This window comes from Rissa tridactyla, chromosome 4 (assembly GCF_028500815.1).
Source record: "Rissa tridactyla isolate bRisTri1 chromosome 4, bRisTri1.patW.cur.20221130, whole genome shotgun sequence".
NCBI lineage: Eukaryota > Metazoa > Chordata > Aves > Charadriiformes > Laridae > Rissa > Rissa tridactyla.
In genome coordinates this window covers 78837476-78850224 of record NC_071469.1, presented here as the reverse complement: position 1 = coordinate 78850224, position 12749 = coordinate 78837476, and the positions used below count along the sequence as shown (strand labels likewise).

The following is a 12749-nucleotide window of genomic DNA, read 5'->3' as shown; positions in this document are numbered from 1 at the left end:
TCGTGGTTGCCTGTCTCACGCTGGCACCTTACAATGTACATATACTCTTAGGCATGCCCTCCTGTTTGATTCTGCAAAGTCACATATATGCAAAGTGGTTTCATTCCGGGCTGTTACCTTTACGTTAAGGCTGATTGTTGACTTGAATGGGTGGCTCAAGTGCTGCTCAAAGAAAAGAGTTGTTTCTGATCTAAAAAAATGTCATCCAGGATAGTACTGTTATATATGTGTAATATATGCAGTACGTGATTTTATTTTTTTTCTTCATGTATTGCACTTTTACCCAGAGAATTGCCATTTTGGACTTCTGTGCATGTGAACATCTATAGGTCTTTTAAGCTCTTTCAAATGTTTATGATTCACTAATCCTCTTCTATTCCACAAGAAGTAATTGCCGTGAGTTGGGACTTAAAGGGCAATTTTTAAAAAATGTTACTGTTTCCTGTCTGAAAGGAGGTAACCACGGTTTCAATCTTACTTATTTATTTAATTATATTCCTATTTTAAGGTAACGATGTTGGGAGGAGTTCCTATGGTGCCATGCAAGTGAAACAGGCTTTTGATTATGCCTATGTTGTTTTGAGCCATGCAGTTTCCCCAATAGCTAAATATTATCCTAACAACGAAACGGAAAGGTAAATTTTATGAGTCTAAATCTCAGACATTGATTGCTTATGATTTTGTGTACCTAAAAATGAATTGTGGTGACATTTGGGATTTTTTTTTTCTTGGCTTACAGTATATTAGGTAGAATAATTAGAGTAACGCAAGAAGTGGCCACGTACAGAGACTGGATATCGAAGCAGTGGGGAATGCAAAGTAGGACAGAGTCTTCGTGTAATGGTGAGTCTTGACTAAGCGTGGCTGACAGGGAAACTTCCTGCATATTGTGGTCGTACAAATTCTGTTGTTGCTTTTGCCCCACATAAGGCAATGTATGCATCTTCATTTTCAGCGGTGATGCACTTTCGCTTGTGTTCTCATCCAGAAAATTTAGATTTGTACAGGAATAAAAAGGCTATGCCACAACATCTTTATTGCACTGCAGTAGGTTTGGTCAGCACAGAGGTCTGTAAAGAGTCCTGCCTTCCAAAAGGAGGCTTTTGAAAAACTTCCAGTTTAAATTACATGTGTTGTTGGTGTCACACTTTCCTTTGTCCTTTAAAGGTGGACAAGGTTTTAGAAAGAGTTACTGTGAATGCTAGTTTAAATCTAAATCTTACCCTCCATTGTTCTTTTATTTTTCATTTTAAAGTTTAACATACTGTATGTGTATGGAAGCAATATTTAAACCAGGATTGACCATATAAGTGGAGTAAGACTTCAAAGCAGAGAAATCCTGAAATATTAATCATAATTCTTGTTACTAACAAATGGAAATGCACAAAATCTAGCCTGAGAGTTTGCTGAAAATGTCCTTTGAAATAATATTTATTTTCATTGTCCATCTTCTGACTCTACCAGCCAGTTGCCACCCTCTTTTGGTGTAGGTGTATCTGCTGGCTGGAAGTTTTCAAATTAAAATTAATTTTAATAGTCTCCAATTAATTTTAGAGTGTTAGCTACTATAAGTCTTCTCTTCTTAGGAATTAATCAGAGAAGATGACACAACTAACTAGCCGCTCTTTAGGCTAGGTTGGGATTTTGCTTATTTGTTTTTAAAGCTTTTGTTAGTGATTTTGCTCAGTGTCCTTGTAAATTGAATACGCTCCTGGGCCATTCGTGCTTCATCAGTCTGTAGACCCTCGTGGCGCGGCTGTACCCGGGAAATGGCAGACGACCACGGGTCAGTCCCACAAGCTCCAGAGTGATACTTAGCTGCCTATTGTGAGGGATGGATTGAACTCTGCGTGCAAATACAGGTAGCGGGGCAACAAAGGTATATTGTATAAATCAGAAGTAACTCCTGTGAATCTTATGTGAGATAAAACAGTAATTAAAAAAATAAAAATAATCCTGAATCAGGAAGATAATGGTGACAGTTACAGTGGTCGTCTCATAGATTTAGTTTAGATGTAAGTTCCATTTTTTTTTTTAGCTAAGGTAGCAGTTAGTGAGATAGAGTTCTGTATCTCGTATTTTCAGTGCAGGGTATCATACAGAGCAACCAGACTTACTTGGAGTTCTTATGACTTCAGCAGCTCACGCAGAAGAAAAATGGGAGTTGCTGAGTATTGGGCATATAGGAACAGAATTTAAACCTATTTTTTTTTTTGATTGCTGTTGAAGTGTGTCATGTTATTAAGCAGCACATCTGAGCTCTGTTACTAGCTTCTTCCGTGTCTTATCTAATTTCCATCTTGAACTATGGGTAATGTTTGGTGGTTTTCATAGTGCACATTAATGGATCTTGTCAGGAAACCACCACACCCCCTGCGAGGTGTTGGCTTGCTGCACAGTGCATACGCACACACATACACACATGTGCCTACATGTATTAAAAGTATGTGCGTGTGCAGATGTCTGTACATGTCCTGCTGGAGATAATATTTAATACCTGAGGAGGTATTAGAAACCAAAAAAGCAACATGCTTTAGCAGCTAATGTGATGCTTCTGTTTTGTTTTCAATAGGTAATGGAGTAACCTTGATAGTAGATACTCAGCAGCTAGACAAATGCAACAATAATCTCGCTGAAGAGAATGAAGCACTGGGAAAACCTAGAAATAAAACTTCAGAAACACTTAGTAAACATTCTTCAAATTCTTCATCAGGTCCTTTATCATCGTCATCATCTACACTGTCCAGCTCTAGTGATGTAGTAAGTACTGGAGGTTTTAGGATTTTGATTCAACTTCTTTGGTTTTTTTTTTCCTGATGTGTATTGCCGCAGTATACATTTGGAAAGCTTGGAACCCTAGTTAGTTCTTTCATCCAGAATCCTAACTTGCATAAGATGTTACCTCTTATGCAATTTCTTCTCATGTAAGTTGCAGTGTGTTTTGACACAACACGTGTAGAAAATGAATACAGTAGGTACAAAGATACGTTGCCCTCTTTTCTCTGGGAAAACTGTATTTTAAAAAAAAGACTAGGTAGTCCTAAGCCATATGCTTAAAAAAAAAAAAAAAAAGGAAGGAATAAGTAAGACATTAATCTGGGAATTCTATTTAAAAAATAAAAGACAAATCCCAAAATCAGAATCATGCATCAATACATTTTAAAATCTGTTTATTCAGTAAGAATTCTGGATTGAAGGAGTTTTGATATCTGATAGAATATACATGTGTTAAGTTTTGTCCACTCAAGCTTTATTTTTAAGGGAAAAACTCACTTTTAAAAAACTCACTCTTAAGAAAAACTCACTAATACTTTAAATTTTCCTGAAGGATTCTGATGGAACACCTTGCAAAACCTCTAAACAGTTGAGTTGTCGTCAGTCTACCACAAACAGAGTGGGGTCACAAGAAGTGTCACTGGAATCCTCCCAGTCAAGTGGGAAAACACAAAATAGCCAAACAGCCAATACATCCAGCAACACGAACAAATCTCAGGTTTGTGAAATGTTTGAAAACAACAACTGTATAGATTATTTGAATATTTCACATGCCCTCCATGGAAGGGTAGCTTGTTCTGGAAAGGAAACACTGCATTTTTCTCTTCCCCTTTACCCCACTAGAAAGCTTTGAGCACTGATTGTATCTAAAATGACCCTGTTCTCTGTTTCGCGTACAAAGATGAGTTTACAACGCTGGCTTTCCCAGCCTTAAAACAGATGAAATTGAATTGACTTTATTTTGGGAAATGTAGATTTGCCAGACGCATACAGCTTTGTTGCACCCATTTCCTTTTTGCAAAAAGGACATCAGTCCAGTCTTTACTGCAGAATTTGAGAACTGATGAGCCTTGCCTATGCTTTAGCAAAAAACAGCAAAAATGTATTTTTAAAACTATGACTGGCTGCTGTGTTAGCTATTGATACTTGTTGAAATGTCCTTCATTAATTCCATCTTGTTCCTTCTCATCTATGATGATGATTTCCCCCCAAAGAGAAATATGTTTATAATGAGACCTACCAGAGCTTATGCATTTAGGGGATTTCTCATGTTGAAGAATGCTTCTGTGACAGCTCAGTAATCTGGAAATATTATATGCCTCTATATACAATATACTTTGGATATATGCGGTTTAGAATTTTATGTTTTCAGATTTTAGGACTTTAATGTATGAAAAATAGTCTGGAATATTATTCCTGAAAAGTAATTCTGAAGACTTGCTGGCCCCTACTTGCTGACGAACTATCTCTAGCTAGTAATGAGATAGTTTACAAATAGGCCTTGGACATACCATAAGTTGTGTATTTGTTATTACGCAGAGCTAATGCTGGTGCTGGAATGTGAATATGCACGATATGAGATACTCTACATCTGTAAAAAGATGTGGTATGAAATTTGTCCTGATTTTAAAATAAAGTTGTCTTGATTTTGCACAGAAGATGAGATTTGAGCAATTTTCATCTGTTGTCTTGGATTATGGACTTAGGTTTCTGTAAAACATTTTTTTGATGGTTGTGAAATGGGGGCGATAGAACAGTTCTGTCCTTTTCAAAATTCAAAGTGCTCTGCTCTCCTCGCTTGATCTGCGTGGTTTTGGGTCTAGAGATGAGCATTTGTTTGCAGCCACCAGAGTGAAAGATTCGTGGTACCGTGCTACTGTCTAAACAATGGCCCAGCTTCTTTTGCCATATCAATTTTTTCAAGTGTGACACTTCCATGAGTTACCGTCCTCATTATCCAGAAATAGGCTTGTGTAGTTGCCACGCTTTTTTCTTTTTTGCACTGATGTACCGTGTTCTCTTTCTTTTACAGCATGGATCTGCACGGTTATTTCGCTCTTCTAACAAAGGCTTCCAAGGTCCAACAAACTCAAGCCACGGTACCTCAGTCACAAACAAACAACATCAAGGCAGCAAATCACACCATCAGTTTTTCCACGGCAAAAAGAGGAAACACAAGAGGGATGCGGCCCTTTCAGACCTTTGTAGATAGTTGCCTATTTTATGACTGTTCTTCTGTGTGCAATGATCTCATGCTACAGGATAGTTTGATAGTGACTCCTTGGATCTCTTCCGGAGCTTCAGACTGTTCAGACATTGATTAGCAACTGCATTTTTTTTTCCCAGCTCGCCACAGAACGGATCATGAAGACTGATCACTGCAAAAACAAAAAAAAGAAAAAAAAAAAAAAAAAAAAGAAAAAAAAAGGGGAAAAAAAAAGGAAAAAAAGAAAAAAATTAAAAAGAAAAAAATTTTAAAAAGAGGAAAAAGGCTGCTCATTTGATAAGTCATATGCTACAACAGGGTCATTTAGGATATAAAAGCTTGAATGTAAAATAAATGTATTTCCCATCAGCTCATGCTGACCTGTAGAGGTAGTACTCAGTGTGTCTAGGGGGTGGTAACAAACAAATAAAACACAAAAAATAGGAAAAAAAAAAAGCAAAAAAATGTATTTTGAGGGAAACCCAGCCTTTAAAGGTGAAAGTAATTTGTGCATGATTTTTTTATTATTTTTGCATATACTTACCATTTTATTGTGTATATATAGATGACCATATAGGAAAACTGACATTTGTAATAGTGGATTTGTTAATACTTTTTACATAACATTACTGTTTAAATTGTAAACATAAATTTTTCTCAGGATTAGTTTGGAAAATAATCTGAATTGTCATCTTAACATCCATATAAAGAGACATTACTAGTTATATTGCTCAGAATTTCTTTTCTTGGCATTTAAAAGATTTAATAGAACATTTGATCTGCAAAAGCTGTTCCTCTGAAAGAAGGGTTTATGGTGGCAAATGAAGTTTTTCATTTGTATAAAGTGTATGTGTGCTTTGTGTAGACACTGAGCTTGTCATCTCAGAGAAGTAACCTTCACCTTGTTTTCTAGAGTGCCATCATTTCAGGCAATGGGGTTTTATAGTTGCATCCTTCTCTTCCTCCCCTTAGTGGTCTCTTCCTGACTCTTTTCTTTTTTTTAAAGAAATACAAAGCCACTTGGGGTTTTTTTGTTTGGTTGTTGGTGGTGAACGTTTTCTTTTTTTTTTGGTGTTAAAAAAACAACAGAACTCGGTTTGTTACAGACGTTTGCATTCCTGGGCTGCTTTAATCCCATGCCTCTTTGTTTGTGCCTTCCCTTCCCCTTCCAGATCTGGGTTTTTTTGTCTTTTATATTTTTGCTAACTCCTGTAGGAGATGATAACTGTTGAAGCTTTAAGTAAATTTTACAATTAAAGTATTTTTTTCTCACTCCCCTCTTAGGCCTTTTTATATTTACACTTAATTATTTAAAAAAAACAAACACAACAAAACAACTTCAAATAATGAAATATATTTTGTATTGCCTTAAAGACCCAAACCTTTCATATCTCATAGTATTTCTTCATTGATCTGGTTGTCATTTAATTTAAACTCCGTGTTTGTCTGGTTCAGTCGCATTACAGCTCTAGGTTGCAGTAACTTTGATGCCATGAATGCGAATTAAATGTGTAACTACACTCACGGGCATAGCTTGGAACAGGCGTTGGGACACTTCAGTGGTAGAAAGTTAAGTGGCATTTACTTTCACATATTTCTTTAAAGAGGAAAGTCTGTACTCGGCATACATGACTGTATTCAATGCAGCTGTTCTGGAGACGATGCTTTTATAAAAAGTACTCTTAGCTTTTAGAAACTTTTTTTAATATACATTTACAGAATACTACAGACCAACCTGACCTTTAATGGGCACTAATGAGTGCAATGATTTTTTTAAAGTGAAATAATGCTAAAATAAGACCAGAATTGATGTCATCACTTAAATTAATAAACATTTTCAATGTGTTAAAGTGTTTTACTTCAAAAAAGAGAATATATGTGTTCCAAAAATACAGACAGTCGTAACATTTACTCAAACACTAAGCTTAAGTGATGTTAATTTGACAATGTTTTTTTAAATTTTAGATTCATATTTTGATTTGATCAGATAATTTTAACAGCAAGATGTTGAGCTTTTGTTCATAGAAACTAGTAAAACTTGTACCACATTATGCATAATCACAGTATTTATTTTGTTTTAGATTATTGTGAATGTGTAGACTTATGTTCACCGCTTAGGGAACAATTATTTATAAATTATATTAATCCAGTATTGTTAGCTGCTATTAGCAAAAATGTTCCAAAACTCAATACTTGCAAAGATCTGTATCGCATTTACCACACTGAAGTGTTTTTAAAAGAATCACCCTCATCGTTGAAAGCAAATGTACTTTTAGGGTGCAGATATTAGTGTTCCAATAAGCATGTGATAATTTTAAGGTGGTGGTAGCGGGAAGATAATCTTGATTCCATTGGGAATCTTAGGTTTGCCTCAATTTATGGTTTTCATAAATTTAATGGAAAATAGCTTTTCCTGGACTGCTCAAGTTTCTTTTTGGTAAACAGTATCTTTCTAAAAGAAAAAAAAAAAAAAAAAGGCAAAAAAAAAAAAAGCATGAAGGAAAAATTGAGGTGTTTTACATTGCCTCAAATGACCAGCATTGTATTCATAAAATACTGTATATCTTGCAAATCTTTATTTAAACAGAACAGTTGAACTGTTCGTTTTTCAATCTGAAGTAAAATACTTTCAAGACCTTTTAGTTTGCCTGCTCATTTGTCTTGTACATTTCATCTCTGTATTTGACTCAAGTCTGATTCCTTTTTGAGTTTCAATACTTTTGTGAAGATTTTGTGAATATATGAAAAATAAATGTTTAATCTAACTACTGCAGTTTATCACCATTCTTGACACTTACCCTCTGTTTTCCTTCACAGTACTGTGGAAAGAGCAGACTCCTCAAGGCGCTTTGTAACGCTTTTGTAGTATCTGGGTGCCTCCCCAGCTGTGTGCTGGGCCCCTCTGCCTGGAAAGTGGAAGCTTATTTTGTTCACGTGTCCTGGTCTGCCGTGTTTCCTTCCAGGAGAGCTGAAGCAGAGTCTGTATGCCCCAGAATAAGTGGAAGAATATACACGGATAAAGGGTTCTTACTGTACTAGTTTTCTATAACTTTCTGCTGCACTATGCATAGGAAGCTCGTGCAAGGATCTGTTTACTTTGGGCTAAGTGTGGTGTTGCAGCTGCAGGACGGCAGCTTTTGAAGCTGCCACGCTGAGGGCAGCGTGCTAGAAGTATGCAAAAGTTAATTTGAGTTACCTTCAGATACAAACCAGTGTTTAGTATAGTTCCTGAAGCATGGGTGATATTACTGAAGTATGTTCTTGACGCTGGTTGTCTTCCTTCCGCGCATAAATCGGTAGGGAGACGTACGCATACTGAGAGTTCATGTAGTCTCACTGCTGGTAGTCTACCAAACGCCATCTGAAATATGTAAATAAGATAAAATGTTTATATATCTTCCTGTTTGACATTAGATTGATTTGTTAAGGGATTTTTTACTTTTTTTGGAAAGAATAGTTCAAATGGTGTTTATAGTCAAAAGCTGTGTATTTATTTATTTTTTTTTTTTAATTGTCAGTCTTCTACCTGTGGCAGAAAAGAAGCCGAAATGTAAGTATGACGTGATTCTGTGAGATATGACGTGATTCTCTTTACTGGCCTCCCTGTTCTGTGCAGCTTCCTCAGGACTTACAGCTCAGGTTTTTAAATGTTTATAATAAACTTGTTTTCCTAGAAATTAATCTTTAGAAAATAATTAGTAGTCCAATGGCTGGTAGGAACTTCTTTATGTATTTTCGGAGTGGTCCTTTTCCATTTGATACCTGGAGTCATCATGAGTGCATCCTAAATACAGCATGCAAGCAACTGATTAGGAAATGGTCTCATCCTGAAAATGTACATAAAAGCAGCCAGCCATTCGACATCTTGATGGATTGTAAAACTCACGATAGATGTTAAAACTGAATGTGTGACTCCCAATTTATTTCCTGAAGAGTAAAAGCTATGGGAGATTCAAAGTAATGTAATTTCTCAAGAAGGGGCTATATTTACTCATTTAGAGGCTGTAACAAAAAGTACATGTAATTATTCCAGCTACTGTTAAAGTGCAAAAAGTAGTGACTGTTTATTCTGCGGACTCCTAGAACTTGATTCTGTTGCTTAACAATGTAAAATAATTTTCTAAGACTCAAATTTGCCATGTCCTGAAACTGTTTGTCTCGACAGCGCAGAATTTGAGAACTTTATTTTCTAGCTAATTTGTAGTCTTTCCACAAGTCTTCCTCAAAAATGTTTTCCAGTTGGAGTGACCTGAATGTAAATGTGTCCTGACTGTATTTCCCCCGAGTCATTTACCAACAGTTCTGTCAGATCGGTATTCATGGTTTCATCTATGAGTTGAAACCAGCTTTGCAGTTCTCATGGTGCTTAATTACATCATGGTTGTAGATATTCCTGTGCCAAAGTGACTGGGCTCCTCAATGTAATAGTTTGCTCTGAGCCTAATTACCTAATTGTCAAAGGTTGGTTGTTAGGATGTTTGAGATGATCCTAGAGAAATTATCCAACACCAGGAATCCTTTGCAAGCTAATGAACAATGCCCTGAGTAACACAGGAATTAGAATTCACATGGCATTATTGGATCTTTTTACAAGCCCAAAGTTTGTGTCAAGTATCTACTTGAAAAGGAAATCGGAATAAAAGAGCCAGAAAGTGGGTGCTACTTCTGCATTTTGGCATGGTGGTGCTAGATCATATTAATCTACATTTCAGATTACTCTCAAATTTAGATCAGTTAATTTTGAACAAGTTTGATTTTAATTCTTAGTATATTTAGTGATTTCCCCACCGTGACCATGTTTCCGATTTGTGGACTCCCCAAAACTTTTAACAGAAGTGAGGTGCCTTTGGTGGACACCTTGACCATAGACGTGGGTGAGGTACAGTTCCGTAGGCCTCTCTCTTGGCAGTAGCTGGCTTAAAAATTGCCTGTTCCCATTTGCTCCTTCCTATAGCAGTGCAGCCAGTGGCGAACTTGGATGTTTATGAAGCTTGGGAAAAAAAGCAACACGAATCTTTAGTTTGCTGTAAGTTAATTGGTAAAAGCTGATGGGATCCTGAAAATTGCTTATGTACACAAATAAATAAGGGAAGACGAAGAAGAAATTGTGAAGATCCTGCACATAAAAGCCATTTGGAGGAATGCCATCTTTCTGCCTTCTGAGGTGCAGGAACAATGAGGTGCTGCGAGGCTTCTGGTGAGTCAATTTCCTCAGACATTAGTTCTTGTGGGATACTGAATGACCTGAGCAGTGAATCTGCTCACCATCGAAGTATGCTGAAGCTTTCTACGTTCTGCAGCAGGTTTAAATAGCTGCACAGGTGTTTATCAACAATGGTATGTCTTGGTTCTGCTCCCTCCTGCTTGGAGTCCTTCAAAAGATACCTTTTTGATCCTTGATAGCCTTTGATATTTTAAACTTGCTGAATTGAGTCTTCTAATCCTTTTTTTAACTCTTGAGTCTGCCTTTTGTGGCTCAGAGATTTGGTGGTGAATATGGCCTTTATCAAATCCTGTCCAACAGGCTGTAGTGAAGCAGGAATGGGATGGAGATTGATACTGCTTTAAAATGAATATTTCCTGCTGCTACAGCTGCTTTTTAAAGAAATATAAAACCCCACAAGCCTCATTAGTTGAGCAGTCTGAGGGAGGAATGTGTCCCCCTAGCCCTCATACATCCATATTTGAAACTAGTTGCTGTGCAAATCATTCAACAATCTAATGTTCAGATGCTAGGTTGATTTTTCAAAAAAAAATAAAATCCTTTTGTATAATGAAGTCCTGATTTCCCATAGTACAAAACACCTGAGGAAGAAACCACTTGGCTGTATGCGAGAGCTGGCTTGTAAAGAATGCGTTTGTGTGGTGGTGGAGGAAGTCTGAGGAAGCACGGGTGCAGATTTGGTGAGTGTTTTGTTTGTTGAAAATAAAAAGAAAAAGCTCTTGTGCAGGTATATAAAACTACTTTTGCTTATATATGAAGCAATGTTTGACTCTTGAGCTGAAAGATCATTAAGCAATCAAATGCTTATGAATAGCTATTAGAGAAAGTAATCTGTGCTCTCAGCTGCATTTTCCCAGGTCTAAAGTTCATTTACGGTACTAGATTTGGTGGCAGTGAAATCTGACAATAAACCTGGTTCAGATTGCTTGTTTATGCTGCCTGGCAATGTAACACAACGATATCTTTCCTGAACTTAAAGCTCCCATCTTAACGAAAAACAACCACAAAACAAATCCACCTTGCTGGTCTGTATGTAACAGATTTTTGCACCAAGAGCATGAAGAAATATTTTTGTGACGACAACAACGTTATGTGGTTTAGGTGAAATACGCATTAATGGTTGCTGTTTGCGTTTCCCTCCTTCTGTGGCCTATTTCCAAACAAGACCATTGTTCATTCTTACGATAAGTAGGGGGGACTGATTAAGGTTGGGTTGGGGGTTTTTTCCCCTCTTCATTATAGTGGATCTTGACTCAAACTCATTTGTGGTTGCCTGGTAGTCAGTAACTATGAAAAGACCATTCTCAGTCAGAAAAATCAATGGCTAACCCAACAGCAGGTAGAAATCTTTCATATTGTCTTCCTTCAATGCTAGCTTGTTTGCTTTTTCTTTTCAAAATATTTGACAGTGCAAGGGAGGAATAATTTATAAAACAAAAACCTTTTCTATAAGATTTTTATTCATCCCAAAGTATGTCTTACTAAATCTGTGTTATGATATCAACTTTTATCCGTTAAGATGAAACAATCTAATTCCTGAAAACTTCAAGTATCTCCGGGCTGCGGTGTGTACCATCTAGTGAATCACTTTTGTGCAGTGTCTAAGCAACATATTCCACCCAGGAAAGGTAGTTTGAAGGCTTCTATTTATAGCGTTGTTTGTATCCAGACTGTAGCACCTTCAGGTAGTAGCAGCTTATCTGGTAGTGCTGAGCTACTGCCTGCACTTACACATCCTAAATGCCACAGAATCATGCTATTCTAAGGGTATAGCTGAGAAAAACTGAGTTTTGTTCCCTAAAAAAAAAAAGTTTAAGCCATATGAGTAGGGTCAAAATCCTACTAAAGTAGGGTAAGAGCAGTACAGGCTACTAGAAAGAGGAGCCGTATCAGTGGATTGCCCTGGCAGCTCTGGCTGTGCAGACCAGCAGCCTTGGCCACCTCCTGCAAAATGGGCCAGAGACCCCCATGGCCAGCTCTTGCTGCCCCGGACCTGCCTTCCTACACAGAGAGCTTTATATAAATACATTTAACAACTAAGTACTTCTAAATTCTTCAGAACAAAGTCACATGATGGTCTGTCAAAACCAGAACAAACTTCTTGGAGAGTATAGGCAAATACAGAAGCTGGGAATCTGGAAGCTGAAGCATTAACGTAAAAGGGAAAGAATCCAACTTTTGCAGTTACGGAGAGCTCTGGTCGGGTAACTTTACTGTGCGTGGATGGTCTGATTTAAACAAACCAAAACAACCCCTAAATCTCAAATGGTATTACTGCACTGTATTTCTATTGAACAGTATTTTAGATTACAGTGGTGATTTTAGAGAATTTTTGAAGTAAAAGCAATAGAAAACAATAACAAGTCATGAAATACTGCTAGTTCTATAGTTTCTGTATTATGTATTACTTTTTTTTTTTTTCTACTTATCAACACTTAGACATAAAAATCTGTCCACAAAAAACTGTAGCTGTGAACTCTAATTACTGTATTTGTACATTTGGGAGAGTCTGAATGTTCTGGTGTTGCTTAGTAAGGGAAAACT

General features: G+C 36.9%; 1 protein-coding gene across 1 annotated transcript in view; it reads left to right on the top strand.

Annotated features, from left to right (window-relative positions):
* Positions 1-7746, top strand: part of TENT4B (terminal nucleotidyltransferase 4B) — a 44743-nt gene extending 36997 nt beyond the window's left edge. The window contains exons 8-12 of the mRNA XM_054198672.1: positions 509-635; positions 740-843; positions 2573-2760; positions 3329-3493; positions 4808-7746. Coding sequence (XP_054054647.1) covers positions 509-635; positions 740-843; positions 2573-2760; positions 3329-3493; positions 4808-4987 — 764 coding nt within the window. The 3' untranslated portion in view covers positions 4988-7746. The remainder of the gene's footprint in view (positions 1-508; positions 636-739; positions 844-2572; positions 2761-3328; positions 3494-4807) is intronic.
* The last annotated feature ends 5003 nt before the right edge of the window (positions 7747-12749 follow it).